Source organism: Giraffa tippelskirchi, chromosome 14, assembly GCF_054371585.1.
Source record: "Giraffa tippelskirchi isolate mGirTip1 chromosome 14, T2T-mGirTip1v1.2.pri, whole genome shotgun sequence".
NCBI classification, from domain to species: domain Eukaryota; kingdom Metazoa; phylum Chordata; class Mammalia; order Artiodactyla; family Giraffidae; genus Giraffa; species Giraffa tippelskirchi.
In genome coordinates this window covers 22,330,189-22,353,126 of record NC_137288.1, presented here as the reverse complement: position 1 = coordinate 22,353,126, position 22,938 = coordinate 22,330,189, and the positions used below count along the sequence as shown (strand labels likewise).

The 22,938-nt window shown below is 41.5% G+C and overlaps 1 protein-coding gene across 13 annotated transcripts in view; it reads left to right on the top strand.

Moving 5' to 3' along the window:
• The window catches only part of DOK6 (docking protein 6), a 364,846-nt gene that overhangs the window by 308,915 nt on the left and 32,993 nt on the right, over positions 1 to 22,938 (top strand). The window contains exons 8-9 of one of the 13 annotated variants that reach the window (XM_081562688.1): positions 13,717 to 13,812; positions 17,036 to 17,176. The exons of 7 other annotated variants lie outside the window; for them this stretch is intronic. In XM_081562688.1, the coding sequence (XP_081418814.1) occupies positions 13,717 to 13,812; positions 17,036 to 17,058 (119 nt within the window). In that variant the 3' untranslated portion in view covers positions 17,059 to 17,176. Of the gene's footprint in view, positions 1 to 8,803; positions 9,366 to 13,716; positions 13,893 to 17,035; positions 22,139 to 22,938 lie in introns of those variants that run through there. 5 more of the 13 variants (XM_081562691.1, XM_081562693.1, XM_081562692.1 and 2 more) reach the window with 5 other exon arrangements.

The window sequence follows — 22,938 nt, the reverse complement described above, 5'->3', positions numbered from 1 at the left end:
TTGGATGGCATCACTGACTCAATGGACGTGGGTTTGGGTAGACTCCAGGAGTTGGTGATGGACAGGGAGGCCTGGTGTGCTGCAATTCATGGGGTCACAAAGAGTCGGACATGACTGAGCGACTGAACTGAACTGAACTAGGTTTGTCATAGCTTTTCTTCCAAGGAGCAAACGTCTTAATTTCATGGCTGCAACTACCATCTGCAGTGATTTTGGAGCCCAAGAAAATAAATCTGTCACTTTTTCCATTTTTCCCCCATCTATTTGCCATGAAGTGATGGGACTGGATGCCATGTCTTTGTTTTTTGAATGTTGAGTTTCAAGCCAGCTTTGTCACTCTCCTCTTTCACCCTCATTAGTGCTATAAAGAGCTTGAAGATACCGTTATGTGTGTTCCTTAAGGCAGAGCGGGGACCTGTCCCAAGGCAGCACCGTTGTTTCCTGACTACTCTTCCTTGTCTCTGCATCCTTTCCCTTCCCTGATTAGCAACTGTTCACATCTGCCCTTTGGAACTCAGGGACGGTCAAGCAGATCTGCTTGATCTGATCAAGCAGATCAAACAGATCAAACAGATCAAGCAGATCTGTTTCCTACAAACGAGAAACAGGGGACACAGGAGCTCTTCTGTGCCCAGGAGCCCCACAGGGTCCTGCTCGGTTTCCCTCCCCGTCTCCCTGTCCTTCTCTCTGTGTGTGTGTAACCTGCCATTGTACCATAATTCATTTGACTTCATATTTAGGAAGTTCTTCCTTGGTTTTTTTCCTGGTAAATGATGTTAGTGGCCCAGCAACTTCTGCCTTCAAAGTCCTTCAAACCTGAACCTGACCTTTTCTGTCTTGTGAATCTACTGTTGACATATTTTTCATATTTTCACGTTTGTAAAAAATCATCTGAATTCAGTGATAGCATCCTGTTTGTGGTCGGCCAGCTCCCTAGCTACAGCTGGGCCCACTACTCCCAGCTAATAATAGGAGTCAGGTCAACTCAAGTTTGCTACTTGTAATAGAATCGGCTTTTGCTTATACAGGGAAATATTTTTAAGTCATGTCCCTTTCACACCAGCTGTAATGAGGCCTTGCGTGCATGCTAAGTCACTTCAGTCATGTCTGACTCTGTGCAGCCCTATGGACTGCAGCCTGTCGGGCTCCTCTGTCCATGGGGTTCTCTAGCAAGAATACTGGAGTGGGTTGCCGTGTCCTCCTCCAGGGGATCTTCCTGACCCAGGGATTGGACCCACGTCTCTTATGTCTGCCTGTGTTAGCAGGTGTGTTCTTTACCATTAAAGCCACCTGCGAAGGCAAAGCATCTTGTTTACTGTACTATTACTGGAAAAAGAAAATATCTTATTTTTATCTGAATTATATAAATAATTGTATAAACTAGGACATGAAAATGTGGGCCCAGTATTATGGACTCTATGGGAAAGGGTGAGGGCGGGATGATTTGGGAGAATGGCATGCTGCTACTGCTGCTGCTAAGTCGCTTCAGTCGTGTCCGACTCTGTGCGACCCCATAGACAGCAGCCCACCAGGCTCCCCCATCCCTGGGATTCTCCAGGCAAGAACACTGGAGTGGGTTGCCATTTCCTTCTCCAATGCATGAAAGTGAAAAGTGAAAGTGAAGTCGCTCAGTCGTGTCTGACTCTTTGCGACCCCATGGACTGCAGCCTACCAGGCTCCTCCATCCATGGGATTTTCCAGGCAAGAGTACTGGAGTGGGGTGCCATTGCCTTCTCTGGGAGAATGGCATGGAAGCATGTAAATTATCATGTGTGAAATGAATCACCAGTCCAGGTTCAATGCATGATACAGGGTACTCGGGGCTGGTGCACTGGGATGACCTGGAGGGATGGGATGGGGAGGGAGGTGGAAGGGAGGTTCTGGAGGGGGAAAACATGTACACCCATGGTGGATTCATGTCAATGTATGGCAAAACAAATACAATATTGTAAAGTTAAAAAATGGAGAAAACAAACTAATAAAAAAATATATTAAAAAAAGAAAATATCTTATTTTTATCTGAATTATATAAATGATTGTATAATTGTATAAACTAGGACATGAAAATGTGGGCCCACTTTTACATATGAATAAATAATAATATATGAAACATATTAATACATTAATTATAACATATTAACATAATACACTATAATACATTAATATATGGTAATATAACATATGGTATCCTATATATGATATTGTATATTTAATATCAATATATTGCCTAATATATTTAAGCATAAATATGTAATTATAAAATTATAATTAGGAATGAAGATTATGTGTCAGTAATATAGAATAAAAATTTGGGCAGACACAGCCTGTTTGCATACAACACAGAACAGTAAACAATATCTCCTGCTATGTATGAGAGTTCCTTGTACAATTGACCCCATGATCAGGGCAAATTATAAAATAGGGCTAGGATTTTAAGTGAAAACCAGGCAATCGTGTTTTAGATTTTTGAAAGCATATAGAATGGGAAACGTTCTGTGTTTTGGGTCAGTTTGTTTTTCAGTGGCCCCAAAGGTGTGGATGTTCGTGGTCTCTCTCCTGTAGAGTCACATGTGGTCACTGTGGAATTTCTTGGTTTAGCCTGGTGAGGTTTCTGTGGATTTCTCTGCTTACGGAGTGGCAGGTGGCCGTCTGTTGGAAATATTATGATGTGTACTGTGTCTCTGCTATACCTGCAGGCACTTGGCTAACAAGAGAAAATAGTTTGCGAACAGTTTCCAAATTCCAACTTCATTTGCTTTTTCTCTTTAGAATGTTCAGAAGATGTCAGAAGATTGTTTTCTTTAACTTAAATAATTTGCACTCTTAAATGAGAGAAATTATTCTTTACTGCTGTTAAAAAAAATGTTTTCCGAAAGAAGAGTGCAGTACATAGTCTTGGTGGGTAAGCTTGACTGTGCTGTTTTCTCCTGTGACTTTCTCTAGATTTCTTGAACAAAATATGGAAGTTGTCACTCACCATCTGTTCACAGGATACTTTTACTTGCAAAATTACCGCTAACTTGAAGTAAACTAGCTCAGTTTTATCAGTGCTAATCAGAGATATGTTGTATGTGGTCAGAAGTAAATGTTAGTGCTGTTATGATTTACTTATCTAAGCTTATGATTATGCAGAGAAGGCAAAACTATAATATAGGTCTTCACCTATACAATATACCTATGAGCTTCCCTGGTAGCTCAGCTGGTGAAGAATCCACCTACAATGCAGGAGACCCCCGTTCGATCTCTGAGTTGGGAAGACCCCCTGAAGGAGGGCCTGGCAACCCACTCCAGTATTCTTGCCTGGAGAATCCCCATGGAGAGAGGAGCCTGGCAAGCTGCAGTCCGTGGGGTCACAGAGTCAGACACAACTGAGTGACTAAGCACAGAACAGCAATATACCTATATAATACATAGATATATAGTATAACTATATACAACATAGGTTTTTACGTATATAACACGTAGGTATATTATATACTAGAATCATGGCATCTGGTCCCATCACTTCACGGGAAATAGATGGGGAAACAGTGGCTGACTTTATTTTTCTGGGCTCCAAAATCACTGCAGATGGTGATTGCAGCCATGAAATTAAAAGATGCTTACTCCTTGGAAGGAAAGTTATGACCAACCTAGACAGAATATTGAAAAGCAGAGACATTACTTTGTCAACCAAGTTCTGTCTAGTCAAGGCTATGGTTTTTCCACTGGTCATGTATGGATGTGAGAGTTGGACTATAAAGAAAGCTGAGCGCCGAAGAACTGATGCTTTTGAACTGTGGTGTTGGAGAAGACTCTTGAGAGTCCCTGGGACTGCAAGGAGATCCAACCAGTCCATCCTAAAGGAGATCAGTCTTGAATATTCATTGGAAGGACTGATGTTGAAGCTGAAACTCCAATACTTTGGCCACCTGATGTGAAGAGTTGATTCATTGGAAAAGACCCTGATGCTGGGAAGGACTGGGGGCAGGAGGAGAAGGGGATGACAGAGGATGAGATGGCTGGATGGCATCACCAACTCGATGGACATGAGTTTGGGTAAACTCCGGGAGTTGGTGATGGACAGGGAGGACTGGCATGCTGTAATTCATGGGGTCTCAAAGAGTCGGACACAACTGAGTGACTGAACTGACTGACTGATAGGTAAAATTATGAAAAACACTCCATTACCAGTGTAACTAGATATTTTTTATATTATGCAGATAAATATCTCCACTACAGATGGAGAAGCTAGGCTAAAAATTACACTTAACATGATAATCAATGGAATTATACAATAATGGTCATTTTAGTTGAAATTTGTGTGATTAAAATCATCATGTTGAGTTATACAAAAGGAATAGTTTGGGAGATAAATTTCTAAGATGGTGACATTTCCTCTGTCAAAAGCAAACTTATCAAAGTAAAAATGACCTTTTCATCTAAATGAATACCTTGACATGGTATTTACCTTTGAAAGAAAACTTTGTTGTAAACAACTAAAATTACATATTTTCTTTTCTTTCTTTTTTATAAAGAGGTGACTGGGCCCCACCTGTTAGAAGAGGTGGTCACAGTAGCCATACTCCACCGTGTTTTACTTTTTTTTCTCATTTATTTGTTTGACCGTGTTGATCTTAGTTGTGGTATATGGGCTTCTCTCTAGTTACGGCACTCAGGCTTTGTTGCCCCATGGCCTGTGCAATCTTAGTTCCCTGAAAAGGGATCGAACCCCTTCCCCCTGCAATGGAAGGTGGATTCTTAACAACTAGACCACCTATAAAGTCCCAAATAACATGTTTTCTAACAGAAGAGAGAGATTTTGTTAAAGAAAAGGAGTTCTTTGCAAAATTGGACAGTCCATTATTCACATGTGTGATATGGAATTTGCTTAGGATGAATAAGAAATCAGAAAGAATAATGTAGCTGTTTTATTATGGTCCAGAATTAATAAAGCATCTTAATTACAATGGGAAAAAATGGAAACATTATAGAGAGAATGGCTTCTCTCTGGTGGCTGTGTTGGTAAAGAATCCACCTGCAAAGCAGGAGACCCAGGTTCAATCCCTGGGTGGGGAAGAACCCTTGGAGAAGAAAATAGCTACTCCAGTATTCTTGGCCTAGAGAATCCCAAGGACAGAGGAGCCTGGCGGGTTACAGTCCATGGGGTTGCAAAGAGTCGGACACGAGTTAGCACGTGAGCGTAGAATCAATACACATAGATACTAAGTAAAGAATAGACATTTTGAAGAAGTGAGCTCCTCTTTTTCTCTCTATGTCTAGAGAAATTTTTTTTGAACCTAGAGCTCTCTGGAAATTTCATGTGTTTAATATTTTCTAAAGCTTCATTCATCTCCCTGAAGAAGCTGCACCAATATGAAAGAGCAAGTTTTGTTTTACTGAACTATTTCTATTTTTTAAAAAATACTACAGTAGGTCACAAATAATTTAAAAAATCAAGCTTGTTATTCATTCTCACACTCCTTAAGAGTTTGTTACTATTTTCACATTTGTAGATTTTCCCATTTTCATTACCTTACTTATATCTAGTTTCCTTGTGCTAAAAAAAAAAGTACTTAGGATTATTTCAATCATTAAAATCAGTAAACTGATACTTTTCAGATATTTATTCATATAAAAATCATATATTAATATATACAAAGTTGAACCACATGATGACCATTTTTGTAGTCCCAAAGCAATTTCATATGAATCAACCTAATTAGAAAAACGCAGAGGTCCGAATGTACAGCTTGATGATTTTCTCAAAATAACTGTAACCAGCAGCAAGATCAATACACTTGTTTTGTCATAATGTTTATTTGTCAAGATCAGGGGCTACAGCGTCTGTGCTTTGACAGAGTGCTGGCTTTATTTGTAACACGTGAACATTTAGAGGTGGGCTGTGGGCCTCCATTCGCACTCTTGCCCTTGTCCGTATGGAGGCAAGAAAGGCTGTGAATCCGTGTGCAAAGAGGAGGATTCATGCAGACCTCACGGGTTCTACTTCTGTCTGGGGTCACATTCTCGTGCAGCCTACTGTCCAAAATCAGTTGTTTCATATACTGCATCTACTTTTTTTAGTTGTTTATCATTAGAAAGTGGGCTTCCCTGGTAGATCAGCTGGTAAAAGAATCTGCCTGCAATGCAGGAGACCCTGGTTTGACTCCTGGGTTGGGAAGAGCCCCTGGAGAAGGGATAAGCTACCCACTCCAGTTTTCTTGGGCTTCCCTTGTGGCTCAGATGGTAAAGAATCCGCCTGCAATGCCGGAGACCTGGGTTCGATCCCTGGGTTGGGAAGATCCCCTGGAGGAGGGCATGGCAACCCACTCCAGCATTCTTGCCTGGAGAATCTCCATGGACAGAGGTGCCTGGCAGGCTACAGTCCATGGGGTCGTGAGAATCAGACACGACTGAGCAACTCAGCATGCACAGCACCATCAGAAAGTAAATTTAGCCCATTTCCCCATCACTGCCGGTAGTGGAACTCTGGGCTGTTCTAACAAACGACCATCTAAAATGTGGTTCCAGTATCAGTCAAACCTGTTGTCAAACTCTTCTGCAGAAGGCGGCCCCGTGAGCAGAGGTGAGGGAATCTGGGTCCCTACAGGGTCTGGGGAAACACCCAAGTCAGCTCAACAGAGGAGCAAAGGATCTTTCGAGTCTCACCTTGAAAAGTTATAACTAATTTCTATTCTCCTCCCTTTTCTGTCCAAGTGTATTTTAAATACATTCAGCTTCAAAGTTACACCTGCTTCTGAGGGTATCCATACCCTGGTTCTTGTTTACTTATTAGCATCCATAAGAGTATTTTTTTTAAGCTTTTTATTTTGTATTGGAGTATAGCCAATGAACACCGTTGTGACAGTTTCAGGTGAACAGTGCAGGGACTCAGCCATACACACACGTATCCATTCTCCCCCAAGCTCCACCCCCATCCAGGCTGCCACATAACGCTGAGCAGAGTTCCCTGTGCTCTGCAGCAGGTCCTTGTTGCTGATCCATTTTAAATACAGCAGTGTGTACATGTCCATCCCAAACTCCCTAACTATCCTTTCCTTTCCCCTGGCCGCCAGAAGTTCGTTCTCTAAGTCTGTGAGCCTCTGTTAGACTATTTCTGAAGAAAGTGCTGAGTCACGCGGCACCTCTAGGATATTCGGAAACCCTCCAAGGGCACAGTCTTCCTGAACCCACTCAGTGGACACGGCTTAAACAGGAAAGGACCCTGTCTGCAGCCCTCAGATCTCTAAAGATCAACACCTCGCCTTGTACTTCTGTTTTCTCTGAACTGCTAAGGAGTTTTAGAATAACTGAAGGTGACGTGGGTCTCTCCTGAACTGAGTTTCGTGAAGTTCTCTTCACAGGGCAGGTTAATTAAGCGGCCCTCCAGGGAGCAGAACCACGCCGGAGCAGCGTGTGCGCCCATGTCAGCAGGAACGTAGGGGTTTCTGGAGCCCCCCTCACCCCTGAGCAACCGCCTAGCTCAGACACGGAGTAACGACGGATTCCTGTGGGGGTGGGCCCAGCTGAGGAGCATAAACAGGCTCCTTGTAATGAGAAGAGATCAGAGGGCTCCGTTCCATTTACGAAATAATGTGACTCATTACAACACAATGGAGTCCCTCACTTCCTCTCACTTCAACCCGCTTGGCATGCCCAATATATCTTACAACAGGAAAGAGCGACATTTCATGCCTTTCTTAAAGGTAAATAATGTTTTGCTATTTAAAAAGTTGCCAAATCAAAACCAAGCCCATATATTTTGTTTACAGACATGATCATAAAAGTCCAAGTGTGTATGATGATTGTGAAAAATGAAGGCAGTACAGTTTTCACCCCTGATTCTGAATTCTTTTCACTATTTAGTACTTATTGATAGAATTTATGTAAATTATTATGTCAAATAGATAACATTTATATATAAACTGGTTTTACAAGTAAACCATTTATCTTATAGGGTATATCTTAGTTTTCTTTTGTTCCATTTAAATTTCTCTATCCTAAAAATGCTTAAGTTATTAGGTTGGCCAAAAAGCTCATTCCGTTAGGGAATATGTTGATGGATAAAGTTCTTGGTGAAAATGAAAAATATCTTTTACTTAAAACTGAACAAATTTTTGGCCAGCCCAAGACATTGGTAGAGCTCCCCAAATTTTCACAAAATACACTATAAACAGATGTGTGACCATTTGGTAAGATGTGTGTGTGTATGTAACTAAAAAAAATTTTAAAACAAAATTATCATCTCTTATATTGTTACCTAACCCCAAATACAAAACCACCTATTTTAACTGTACATCTGTTTTTGATTTTAAAAACTTTATATATGAGATATACTATTGTGAACGTTTAAGGTATATGTGTTAATTTGATATACTTTGTACTGAGAAATGATTACTCCCATAGCATTTCTTAATGCCGCCACCACCTTACATAATTACCCTTTTTTGCACAAAAAACATTTAAGATCTACTGTCTTAGCAACTTATAAGTACATAATACAGTCAACTACAATCCCTACGCTCATCATACCCCCTAGATTTATTCTTTAATAACTGAAAGTATAACTGAAACTATGGTTGTGATTGTCAGAGTTGCTAAAAATAACATTTTAAGGAACATTAACACAGCCATACTTTGCAATACTTTTCCTGAAATATATATCAATTTACTAGTCATATCCAACCAGATTAAATATATTAAACCTAGTTTTATTCCAAATGTAACTGTGGGTAACCACTAAGATTTCAGCTGGAACTATCTGAATGTCATGTTCAGCATAAATTTTTAAACACTTTTTCTTTTTAATTTGAATATCCAGCAGGCATTCTGCCACAAAGGTCCCTATGCAGCTGTGAGCACGTGAGCAGAGGCTGCAATGCGGCAAGTCTGAGGAACTGTGTCTGAGAGGCAAAAACACCTCTCCTCTGTGACATAGTCACATGCCTGCTCCTGAGAAGCACCACCAATTTCCCTTTGTGGCTGCAGCAGATGACAAGCCCCACGTCCTCACAGTCGAACAGAGTGCAGGATAAACCCCTAGCCCTCTGTTACCTATGGTCATGGATCTTCTCAAAGAGGAGGATGTCTCCTCATTCGGCCAAAGAAGCACTGGGCATCTCTGCCATTTAAAATGTGCTGTTTTTGAGAATCACATGACAAAATCTAGACCATGTTGATAACTGATTGTGGCGCATAGCTGAAGCCAATACTCTATGTAAGAATGTTTGCAATTCCTTTTAAACTCTATGGAAGATACTTGGATCTCGGTCGTCTATATTTAGCATACGTGCAGGCACGCGGAGCTGAACCAGATCCTGGTGTGCGAGCAAATGACACCCATCAAGAATAAAAACAGTCAGTTCTTGAGCTTTGTAATGACAACACATCACCTGCTCACTTAGGTTTTGTCGGCCATGATCATTTTGGTAACTAATCCTTTCAGTTCAGTTCAGTCCCTCAATCATGTCCGACTCATTGCAACCCCATGAACTGCAGCATGCCAGGCCTCCCTGTCCACCACCAACTCCCAGAGTCTACCCAAACCCATGTCCATTGAATCAGTGATGCCATCCAACCATCTCATCCTCTGTCATCCCCTTCTCCTCCCACCTTCAATCTTTCCCAGCATCAGGGTCTTTTCCAATGAGTCAGTTCTTCCCATCAGGTGGCCAAAGTATTGGAGTTTCAGCTTCAACATCAGTCCTTCCAATGAATATTCAAGACTGATCTCCTTTAGGATGGACTGGTTGGATCTCCTTGCAGTCCCAGGGACTCTCAAGAGTCTTCTCCAACACCACAGTTCAAAAGCATCAGTTCTTCGGCGCTCAGCTTTCTTTATAGTCCAACTCTCACATCCATACATGACCAGTGGAAAAACCATAGCCTTGACTAGACGGAACTTGGTTGACAAAGTAATGTCTCTGCTTTTCAATATTCTGTCTGCTGTTAAGTCGCTTCAGTCATGTTCGACTCTGTGCGACCCCAGAGACGGCAGCCCACCAGGCTCCCCCGTCCCTGGATTCTCCAGGCAAGAACACTGGAGTGGGTTGCCATTTCCTTCTCCACAATATTCTGTCTAGGTTGGTCATAACTTTCCTTCCAAGGAGTAAGCGTCTTTTAATTTCATGGCTGCAGTCACCATCTGCAGTGATTTTGGAGCCCAGAAAAATAAAGTCAGCCACTGTTTCCACTGTTTCCCCATCTATTTCCCGTGAAGTGATGAGACCAGATGCCATGATCTTAGTTTTCTGAATGCTGAGCTTTAAGCCAACTTTTTCACTCTCCTCTTTTCACTTTCATCAAGAGGCTCTTTAGTTCTTCTTCACTTTCTGCCATAAGGGTGGTGTCATCTACATATCTGAGGTTATTGATATTTCTCCCAGCAGTCTTGATTCCAGCTTGTGCTTCCTCCAGCCCAGCGTTTCTCATGATGTACTCTGCATATAAGTTAAATAAACAGAGTGACAATATACAGCCTTGATGTACTCCTTTTCCTATTTGGAACCAGTCTGTTGTTCAGTGTCCGGTTCTAACTGTTGCTTCCTGACCTGCATGCAGGTTTCTCAAGAAGTAGGTCAGGTGGTCTGGTATTCCCATCTCTTGAAGAATTTTCCATAGTTTATTATGATCCACACAGTCAAAGGCCTTGGCATGTTCATAAAGCAGAAATAGATGTTTTTCTGGAACTCTCTTGCTTTTTCGATGATCCAGCAGATGTTGGCATTTGATCTCTGGTTCCTCTGCCTTTTCTAAAACTAGCTTGAACATCTGGAAGTTCACGGTTCACGTATTGCCGAAGCCTGGCTTGGAGAATTTTGAGCATTACTTTACTAGCGTGTGAGATGAGTGCAATTGTATTGTAGTCTGAGCATTCTTTAGCATTAACTTGCTTTGGGATTGGGATGAAAACTGACCTTTTCCAGTCCTGTGGCCACTGCTGAGTCCTCCAAATTTGCTGGCATATTGAGGGCAGCACTATCACAGCATCATCTTTCAGGATTTGAAATAGCTCAACTGGAATTCCATCACCTCCACTAGCTTTGTTCATAGTGATGCTTCCTAAGGTCCACTTGACTTCACATTCCAGGATGTCTGGCTCTAGGTGAGTGATCACACCATAGTGATTATCTGGGTCCTGAACATCTTTTTTGTACAGTTCTTCTGTGTATTCTTGCCACCTCTTCTTAATATCTTCTGCTTCTGTTAGGTCCCTACCACTTCTGTCCTTTATCGAGCCCATATTTGCATGAAATTTTCCCTTGGTATCTCTAATTTTCTTGAAGAGATCTCTAGTCTTTCCCATTCTTTGTTTTCCTTTATTTCTTTGCATCAATCACTGAGGAAGGCTTTCTTATCTCTCCTTGCTATTCTTTGGAACTCTGCATTCAAATGGGTATATCTTTCCTTTTCTTCTTTACAAATAAAGGATTACAAATAATCCTTTAGGAAATAATTTTTACATGATGCAAATTATAGAAAAATAGGAATAGTCTCCACTGAAAATGAGTATGGTCTATTTAAATAAGTATGAGAAGTTTATATGTCTCATGGTCATTGGATCCTGCCCACTTTACATATATCACTTGGGTCCCATCTTCATTGCTAGCACACCAAGTGTGGCTATTCAGTAGTAGCACTATTGTATAGGACTATTCAACAGCGTAAAGATCTACCAGATATCCAAAACATTTTAGCTTGGTTTCTTCAAAATGTTTTGTGGTGTTCTGGGCTAAGTGTTACCTCCCTAGCAGAGGGATGTATTAATGTTGGTAGGCAAAGTGAAGCTCAATCGTGTGTGACTCTTGGCAATCCCATGAACCGTAGCTTCCCAGGCTCCTCCATCCATGGAATTTTCCAGGCAAGAGTACTGGCGTGTCTTGCCATTTCCTTCTCCAGAGGGGTCTTCCTGAACCGGGATTCGAACCCAGGTCTCCCACATTGCAGGCAGACGCTTTACCCTCTGAGCCACCCGGGAAGGTAAAGGAGAAAGTAATTCTATGGAAACTGAATATCTATTTTTCAAATGCACAAAAATGTGCTTTTCCCCATCATTTTGATTTTTTGGCTTTAAAACCCAGCGATACCATTTCCTCAAATGAAGCACTATTTCGGTGTAAGATTCCTGGCAGCCGGAGCAGTGACAACACAGCCTAGTGTGCGGATGGAGATGGAAGCTCAGGGTTTCGGAACAGGTGTGCCGGGCGACTCGAGGAACGCCGTACTCCCCGACCCCGTGGCCTTCAGATCCTACTGACAGTTATTCCAGGTGCTGAGAGACCTGGGTTTCCATCTGGCTTCTGTCGTTAGCTTCTCACACAACCCTGGACAAGGTGACCACCTCTCGGAACTGTACGGTTCTCTTGTAAAATGTGGCCCAGGTGTAGCTGAGGTCCAGTGAGCTTGGTATTCTCAGCCCTTCAATCCACCTCCCTCAGTATATGTTTCACAGAGGTTGTAGAAATCCCTCAGTCTCTTTAAACGTGCGATGAAGGATATGGGGATAGTTCTATAAAGCTAAGAATTTATTTATTTTGACTATGAGACAGCAGGTAGAAACAGTTTGCAAGATTTAATAACAATCCCCTGAAAGATGGCGTGAGCTGATCATCAGAGAAAGCAGAGACAAAGATTAAAAAGCTCAGAAAACACTGTTTAATGTGAGAAGAGGGGTCCAGTTCGGATGCTTGTGTCCATGTAACAGATGTTTCCTGAGCACTGACTGTACATCAGGCAAAGGGCCCGGTGTTCTGTATGACCAAGTTCCTTCTATATAAACGGATTCACGTAATGAGACCACAGTTTGGGAATTTTACTCATTTGGCAGACAGGGTGAATAGAAAGTCTTGCTGCACTCAAAGTAAAGCTCTTTAATGAGAATTTTTGTCCTCTTTTAACTACCTGCTGATAAGTGGGAAAGCAGAGAGAAACAGCTCTGTGTATCTGTCCAGGCTTATTCTTCCTCTGAGTAATCCAACCATGTAGAGAGAGAGCTGGTCACATCACTGTGAACCACAGTTGTCTTGTAACTCAGGGCCTGGGGCGCTTTCTAGAAGAATGAACTTTCTGCCTGAGTGTCTCTGTGAGAGGAGAAATGAAGTGTCACAGCAGTGACCTGGGTGTGGGCAGCGCAGGGAAGTCCCACTAGTGGATTAGAGAGCGGCGGGGCCCTGGCGCTTCCACGTGGGCCTCGTAACAGGATGACGGGAAGCAGAGAAGAAACCCGGAGAAAGGTCCTGGAAACACACAGGTGAGCGTGGCTTGCTTTTCAGGATGTTTGGGATCCACAGTCCCAGTTCCTCTAATCTTAACTCTGCCTTTTCCACACGATGGAACAGTTGTCACTGTGACTCCGCCTCTGAGGACGTTTGCGCTTGCCCTCGGTTCTAATCACTGTACTCTTTGTAAGTCTGACAGGGGCTTCCCCAGGTGGCTGAGCAGTAAAGAAACCACCTGTCAATGCAGGAGACGTGACTTCCATCCCTGGGTCAGGAAGATCCCCTGGAGGAGGAAATGGCAACCCAGTCCAGTGTTCTTGCCTGGGAAATCCCACGGACAGAGGAGCCCAGCAGGCTACAGTCCATGGGGTCACAAGGAGTAAGTCTATGGTGTATGGTGCTCAGTTACTCAGTTGTGTCCGATTCTTTGAGACCCCATGGATTGTAGCCTGCCAGGCTCCTCTGTCCATGGAAATTTCCAGCCAAGAACACTGGAGTGGATTGCTATTTTCTTCTCCAGGGGATCTTCCCAACCCAGGGATCAAACCTGTGTCTCCTGCATGTCCTGCATTGGTAGGCAGAATCTTTACCACTGAGCCATCTGGGAAGGCTGCATGTAAGTCTAACACATGGATTTGGCAGAAATGACATCTTTTCTGTCGGCTTTCACCTGTATACTGGGTTGGCCAGAAAGTTCAGGTTTTTCCATGAGATGTTACAGAAAACCCCAAACAAACATTTTGGCCGACCCAAAACCAGCCTTCTTAGAGCGTAAGACCACCGTCTCAGAGGTAACGCTGTCAGCCTGGGAGGATCTGATGTCTGAACACACATATCCTTAGAAGTAGAATTTGCTGAGCTTGATACATTTCAAAAGAGACCAAATCTTGCTCCTAAATAGTTTACAGAAAAATTTTAAAAGTCACCGGCAACTCGTTGAAATTTCCTGTTATGAATGAAGGTAGGAAATGTATGTATCCAGCTAGGGGCTCAGCCTTGTTCCAGAGAAGGAAGTGTGGTCAGAACCCCGAACTGTCAAGCCAGTGACAAGGCTGCAGGTGGCCATGGCTTCTGATCCTCACAGCCTACTTTTGGGGTGCTCTAGGATAAGGAAGCTATTTGCTGTTGCATGATTCCTGCAGAGGGTAGTGTCCTGTGCAGAGGGTACACTTCAGGTTAAATCACCCTGGGTCCGTGTGAGTATTTTTTAGGAAGATTCTTGAAATTGGCTCATGTCTCATGATGACTCAGCCTCGCTATGGTGATTACTTTCTGGAAACTGTCAGTCAGTCAGTTCAGTTGCTCAGTCGTGTCTAACTCTTTGCTACCCCATGGACTGCAGCACACCAGGCTCCCCTGTCCAACACCAACTCCCAGAGCTTGCTCAAACTCAAAATTCCTTGAATTGGTGATGCCAATCAGCCATCTCATCCTCTGTCGTCCCCTTCTCCTCCCTCCGTCAATCTTTCCCAGCATCAGGGACTTTTCCAATGAGTCAGTTCTTCACATCTGGTGACCAAAGTATTGGAGTTTCAGCTTCAACATCAGTCCTTCCAAGGAATATTCAGGACTGATCTCCTTTGGGATGGACTGGTTGGATCTCCTTGCAGTCCAAGAGATTCTCAAGAGTCTTCTCCAACACCACAGTTCAAAAGCATCAATTCTTCGGCACTCAGCTTTCTTTATAGTCCAACTCTCACATCCATACATGACCACTGGAAAAACCATAGCCTTGACTAGATGGACCTTTGTTGGCAAAGTAATGTCTCTGCTTTTTAATATGCTGTCTAGGTTGGTCATAACTTTCCTTCCAAGGAGCAAGCGTCTTTTAATTTCATGGCTGCCATCACCATCTGGAAACTGTACCTGTTGATTAATTTTAGAGGTTTATTATTTTTAATTCCTAAAGTATCTCCTAATGGAATTGCCTATACTTAAGAGAAATGAATTAGAAGCCAGTGATTGACTCCTGCACAAAACCTATCCTGAGGCACAGGTCTTCTCACCAACTGAAGGAAGGAGGCAGATGAGGTAGAAATTCTTTGTGGCATAATTCTTCTAGATCTTCTAGAATTCTCTAAGAAAACAGCTGTATCCTTTTTATGGGAATAAAATGCCACCATCACTGTAGTCAGAAAATGTCCCTCACCAAATGCATATTAAATGTGAAAAAAATGGAATAATTAGGAAAGTATGTATCATTGTTTGCTTTACTTTCATTTTTATCACATTTTTGTTACACTTACCTGAAAATTATTTACCACATGCTAAATAAGCCATGTCTCATTTTCTGAGTTACCTTTTAGCTTTTTTATTTCCATTCAGGACGCCTATAAAAATGTCAGAATGTCACCTCAGGATGTTAACATCTTGAAATGACATTAACCTTTAAAAAATACCCTTATACATGAAGGTAGGGCCAGAATCTTCTATTTTTTAGTACTAGGGGAAAGATAGCTCAAAATTTTTAATATACTAATGTTTAAAATATACGATACAGGTTAATTGTTAATGCAGATTTCCATAGCTAAGTTATCTTCTACTTCTTCTACTAAGGCTTTCTCTCTCACAGATCCCCCCAACTGAATACAATGTTTTTCCCTGTTGAACTGCCATAATGTTTTTCTTTGGTGACACTATTTCATATTTTGTATTACAAATAGTATTACATAGTTTATTTTCTCTAGAAGTTAGCAGGGAGTATCTTTTTACTTCCTCACCTGTCTATCACTGTCTTACATTCATTTCTTCTTTCTGTTCATTCCTTCATTAAATATTTATTAATCTTTAAGCCTGAAAAATAAGGTGTTGCCTCCATGCAATTTTCCTCTTTCAGCATGATTCTTGATGCAGATTTTCATCACAGCTTACACTCTGGACTTTTATACAGGCTCTTACAATAAACCAACTTGATTGACTATTTTCCCATACAAGTTTTTATAGTTGCAATTTACATACAATAAACAGATGGCTAAGTTCAGATCTTCGAGGTTTGAAATTACACTCACATAACCACCATCTAAACACAGAACATTTCTATCACCTCATAAAGCTCACTTGTGTATCATTCCCATCAAATTCCCCACCAAACAACTCCTTTCAGACCTCGATCACCATGGAAATTTAACTTGTTCTTAAACTTCTAAAAATGCAATTAGACATTGTATATCATTGTCTCTGGCTTCATTCTTGCAACAAATTTTTGACACTTAGACTGTTCCCTGGTGAAGTGTTTTGTTTCTTTTTACTGAAACTTTTTATTGAAACTATTACTGTCCAGTGCACAATTTGTTAATCCTCTTGCTGATCATCTTATGAATTATTCCCAGTTTTCATTATCATGAGTAAAACTGAAAAACAATCTCATACTAGTCTTTTTGGACATATGTTTCATCGCTTTTGGGTAAATCAGGGAGGAATCACTAGGTAATAAGTTGGATGTGTGTTTAACTTTGTAGGAAACCCCCAAACCTTATTACTTTACATTCCCACCAACCCCTTGGGAGAGTTCCAGCTGCTCTTCCACATCTGATGTCCATCTCTCCTATACCAGCCATTCAGGTGGGCATGTAGTTATGGCTGTTTCCCGTCCCCTCTTGGTGTTTCACATTTGACCTTCAGTGATTCTCCTAGGTGGGCTGCACCAGCTCAATTTTTTATCTCCAGTGACATGAGTGTTAAGCTGAACATCTTTCTCTGTGCCCACTTCTGTTCAAGCCCTTTGCTTCTTTCAACCCTGGGTTTTAGGTCTCATTGTTTTTGATTTGTAGGTGTTCTCTATATTTTCCTGATATAAGTTGTCTGTCAAGTATAAATATTGCAAACTCTTTCCCTTCCAGTGGCTTGCCTCTGTACTTGCTGAATGCAGACCTTTGTGGAGCAGAAGATGTTAACTTTGGAAACTCCAGTTTCATACTGTTTTCTTCTGTGCTTTGTGCTTTACTAAGTCCTGTCTAAGAACAAATGCTCACCTAAGAACACAATGACTGTCTCCTAGTTTTATTCTAGCAGCTCTGTGGTCTCACTATTATAATTAGGCCTTTGATTCACCTTAAATTGACTTTTCTACAGAGGGTGAAGTAGGAAGAGGATTTTTTTTAAAAAAAACTCTCTATAGATACTAAGTTGTTCTAGTACAAGCTGTTCAAAAATCAAACAGACTTCATTTTCCCCCACTGAATTGATTTGGTATCTTAGTCAAAAATCATTTATATAAGTTGTCAATCTTATATATCTGATCAAGTTTCCATATACAGCTAATTTTCAGCAAACAAAGAGGAGCAGAATATACTGACCTGCACATCCATAAATGTGACACAGGGAATCTAGCCTGTGGGCAGCTCAACCCCACAGGTCAGTCAGTCCGGGTTCTTTAACGGATAAGTGGTGAGGTGAATAAAGTGAGAGAGAGAACCTGTGGACTTAAAGAGACATAAAAGATATATTCAAGCTTTTTAAAATGGGCAAGAATGAACCACAGTGTCTCGGAATGCACGCTTGAGTGGTAACACCATAGAGAAACATAAGGAAGCAGTGACTGTAAGTGTCAGGAGAGTGGTTATTTTGGAGGGAGAGAGAGGACTGTGATGAGGATGGTCAAACTGAATGGTGCAGGACGGGAAGACACAGTTACGTTACTTAACCTGAATGATGGCTTTAACTGTGTTCCCTTTATAGTAATTCACGAAACTATGCTTTCTATGTGATTATGATTCCAACTATATGGCATTCTTAAAAAAGCAAAACTACAGAGACAGTAAAAAGATCAGTGCTTGCCAGGGTCAGTTAAGAGGAGGTTTACAGACAGAGCAAGGAGGATTTTTAGGGCAGTGAAAATACTCTGTATGATACCATAATTATGGATAAATGTCTTTATACATGTGCCCAAACCCATAGAATGTACAACACTATGAGTGAACCCGAAAGTAAATTAGGCTAATCTGTTGTGACAGACGTAACATCTGGTGGGTGGTGTTGATAACAGGGGAGACTACAGTTGTGTAGGGGCAGTGAGCATGGGAAATCTCTGCACTTTCAATTTTGCTGTGAAGTTAAAACGACTCAAAAAAGTAAAACTATAATTTAAAAAATTAACTGTATTAATTACATAATATTTGTGTATTAGAATGTCTTCAAATCTTTGTGAAAATTTGATTATCAAAAATGCCATAAGTTGATCTTACCAGATTTGAGGAGAACAGAATTTTTTTATTTTCTGTTTTGCATACTTTTGGAATCTCTTAAACTGAAACAATAGTATGTTATTCATTGATATTATTATTAATATTGTAACATTTAGAAAGAAACACCCTGCTTATTGTTTTTTTTCTAAGTTTTCAGTTTACAGAGACAACTGTTTTCACTTCATGTTTGTTAGCATTTTGGAGGGGATGAGGGTGTTGGTTTTGGGCCAAACCAACCTTACTGGAGTACTAGCTCTGCAGTCATGGGCAGAAAACTTACCTACCATAAATCTGTTTGCTAATGTGCAAAATAGAACTAAAAATCTTTTAGCAAGTCACTGGCTTGTAAACAGAATTTAATGTGCTTATAGAAACCATAAATCCTAGCACATCATAGACTTAAAATCAGTGGTATGATCATTCTTCCACTGTTACTGCTAACTACTCCTCCTAATCCTAATATATTGACCAAGAAGCAAGAAAATGGAGTTGTGAGCTAAAAGGAAACTTTTTTTCACTTGAATTTTAAATACTTTAATCATGTTCTTTTAAAATTTATTAAGATATTTCAAAATTAGCAGCTCTTATTTTAGAAAAATTTTTGTCAGCAGCAATATGTGGAAAAGATTCAATATTTTAAAATCTGGGAACCCCTAACCTCGTTTCATACATAAATGAAGTCATTAACTTTGGCTTGCCTATGACCCAAAAGGCAACAAATGGGCTTTGAAAAGCACCATTCTAAAATCACTGAAACTGTTCATTCTGAAAAAGGTCATAAAAGGTATGATGTGTTCTTCCGTCAATTTCCATACAAAAGGAAAGATACCTATACTTCCTTAGCATTGCTTGAGCACCTCCGATAGTTTCCTAATGAGCATCCAAGCTCAGAAAGTGCCCCTAACATGTGAGTTAGCTCTACAAAGGAAACTACTTTAACAAGTTTTGGCCATGGCATTGACATGTAATGGTTTGATCACGAAGAATCACCTTCCTGAGTAATGAGACTGCTTCCGTCATCTGCAGAGGCCACGGCATAATACACCTGAGGTGTGGTTGTCTGCCGAGAGCCCATCTCGTCCACATCCATGCCGGCCTGATGGCCTAACCTCTGTTACCGTTTCCTCACACTTGACTGCCTGGATCGCAGATATCGTCAGCTGAGAAACCCGCTAAACTGAACTGCACAGCTTCATTCCCCAAGCCACATCACTTGAATATAAACACGAAGAGGAGTAATTATAACAGCCCTCTTTCAAGGGGTGGGAGTCCATCCCCAGCGTATTACAATTTTAAGGCAACAAACTGAAATCAGCAGAAAAGAAACATTCAGCTTATCTTTATGGAGTTATTTTTACTAGTCTTAGTTTTTCTTTATCTCCACATGTGCTATAAAAACACAACATTTGGAGCCAATTTGGCTTCCTTTTTCTATTGCATTGTAACAGTAAATGAACTCTAAAGCCACTAATCTATGAATTTCCCTAATTTCAAAGTATGTGAATATTTTTCTTTAGGTACACCACTTACCAAATGGCTTCTCAATAAATGGAATTTTAAAATACATTCTACATTACAATTACATTCTGCTCTCCCCCATTATATTTTCAAATTGCTTATAACAAAGAAGTTAAATTATGTCTACATTTATTTTTCCTCTGTTTAGTTCTTCTTTTCAGAAATCACTTATGCTTCAGAAACTACCCATTATGTTTCTGGGAAAGATATTAAGTGCTATTATTAAACATATGTACTCTATCTGTATACATATCTAATAGGCTTGCCTTAACACAAAAAGTTTTGTTACTTTATTCTGTCAGAATTGATAATTTTATAAAAAATGTTCATGTGTTTTATTTTCTCCAGACTTTTCCTATGTTGGCTTCATAATAAGTTTCAGAATGCTAGATTTTTAAAATTCATTTATGAACATGGCCTCTGAAAAACATGGAGTATCTTTTTTACAGTGACTAGTTATCAGCTGTCTGATACATAATCTGGCCTCTCAGACCCCACCTACAAAAAGCTTACTTTGGGCCAGCTTAGACATGTCATTAGTAACATTTTGGTGAAGTCTGTATTTCAAAAAATGTGACTTTCCCCCTACACTACACTCTTTCCAAAGAATATAATGAATGGATTTGAAACATTTGCTTTAATGACTTTGTTGCTACAACTAAGATACCTTTAGAATTTTTCTCATTGGACGAAATGTATTTATGACCTTGGGTTGGAAAGAATCCATTAGAACCTGAAATACAGAGGTTATCTAGTTCTACTAACCCTCCCATCATCCCATGAAACTCCAGTCACAGGAGATCAAGGTGGCATGTGGTACACAGAGGAGGAGTAGGGATTCTTGTTTAGGACTGAAGAACCACTCTGCCTCTTACAAGCATTATGATCTCAGGTAAACTAGTTAATGTCTCCACACTTTATTATCTTCATCTGTCAAATGAGAATAATTATAGTACTTACCACATATATTAAAGTACATTAATATTTTTCACACAAGTATTAAAGTGCATTAATATTTTTCTCCTAAATATTCACTTTACCCATTTTCAAGGTCTTAGAAGAGTGCATGGAACACAATATGGGCTCAGTTGTCAGTATTATTTTTACTTAATGGTCTAAGACTGTTGTGGTTGGCTGGATAATGGTTCCCCAAAGACATCCATCATGTCCAAATCCTCAGGACCTGACATGACAGAGGGTCTCTGCAGGGGCGACTCAGTTAAGGATCTGAACTGGTGAGACCCTGTGTGGCTACAGAAGAGGGACAAGGTGAGCCGACGGTGGGAGCAGAGGGAGGAAAGATGAGCGCTGGGGTCATAAGCCTCCAGTGAGGCAGGAACAGGCCGAGGCAAGGAAACAGTCCGGAGCTGGCGCCACCTGCTGGCCTTTCTGTGCAGGGACATGCCCTTCACACCCCACCTCCAGGACTGCCAGAGACCAGTCGGTGCTTTTCAAGCCGTTAAGTCTGTGCCCACTCGTTACAGCAGCAGTAGGAAACCAAAACAGTCACCCGACTGGATACAGAGTTCCCAGAAGTATCACCGCATCTCTGACTCTCTGGCTGTTAAACTTTTCATCACATTTTGGGCTAATCCACAGAGAACACTGCCCATTTGAGGTCACCCTGTGCTAGAGAATACTGGACTCTTGTTTCAGTACCACATAGTGGGGAATTTGCTTAACTGTCAAGAAACTATCGAAGGTGAATATTTGGGGAGAGTAGGACTGACATACATACAGCCTCGTATGTAAAACAGACGGCGAGTGAGAGGCTGCTGTATACACAGGGCGCTCAGCTTGGTGCTCCATACATATGCCCCCTCCCTCTTGAGGGGATATGTGTATACATGTGACTGATTCACTCTACTGTACAGCAGAAATTAACACAACAGTGCAAAGCAATGTATACTCCAGGAAAAAAAAATTTCAAAAGACAACTATTTCTCCATAGTTTAAGAGGCCACTGGGGCTTCCCTGGTGGCTCTGTGGTAAAGAATCCACTTGCCAAGCTGGAGATGCAGGCTTAGTCCCTGATCCAGGAAGATCCCACATGCCACAGAGCAGCTAAGCCCGAGAGCCCCGACTACTGAGCCCACGTGCCGCAACTACTGGAGCCTGTGTGCCCTGGAGCCGGTGCTGAGCAACAAGAGAAGCCACTGCAGTGACACAGCTAGAGGAGCCCCTGCTCATCACAAGTCGACAAAACCCTGCACAGCCAAAAATAAATGTTTTTAAAGGCCACTTAAGTTTTTTCTTTTTACTTTTCAAGACCAACATTTATAGTATTCATGTGAGATGAGAACTCAAGCCTGAGATGAAGGCTGGCAGCTGAGCCTTGAGCAGGCAGCCCATGGGGCCAGCGCCGCCCCGAGACTTACTGTGCTACAGCAGGGAGCGTCAGCATCTCCCACACCAGGTACCCGAGGACAGCAGGAAGCCACCGCCTGCCTCTGTCCCCTCACAAACAGAGAGTAGCCCCCAGTTGGCTGGATCTCAAGGGGAACAACATTTTAGGGATCACTACTAGGAAAAAGGGGCTGCCCTTGTGACTCAGACAGTAAAGAATGTGCCTGCCATGCAGGAGACCCAGGTTCGATCCTTGGGTGGGGAAGATACCCTGGAGAAGGGAAAGGCAACCCACTCTAATATTCTTGCCTGGAGAATCCCACGGACACAGAAGCCTGGTGGTCTATAGTCTATGGGGTAACAAAGAGTCGGACACAGCTGAGCAACTAATACAAATATTCAGTTCAGCTCAGTAGTGTCTGACTCTTTGTGACTCCATGGACTGCAGCAGGCCAGGCCTCCCTGTCCATCACCAACTACCCGAGTTTACTCAAACTCATGTCCATTGAGTCGGTGATGCCATCCAACCATCACATCCTCTGTTGTCCCCTTCTCCTCCTGCCTTCAACCTTTCCCAGCATCGGGTTCTTTTCAAATGAGTCAGCTCTTCACATCAGGTGGCCAAAGTATTGGAGTTTCAGCTTTAGCATCAGTCCTTCCAATGAATGTTCAGGACTGATTTCCTTTAGGATGGA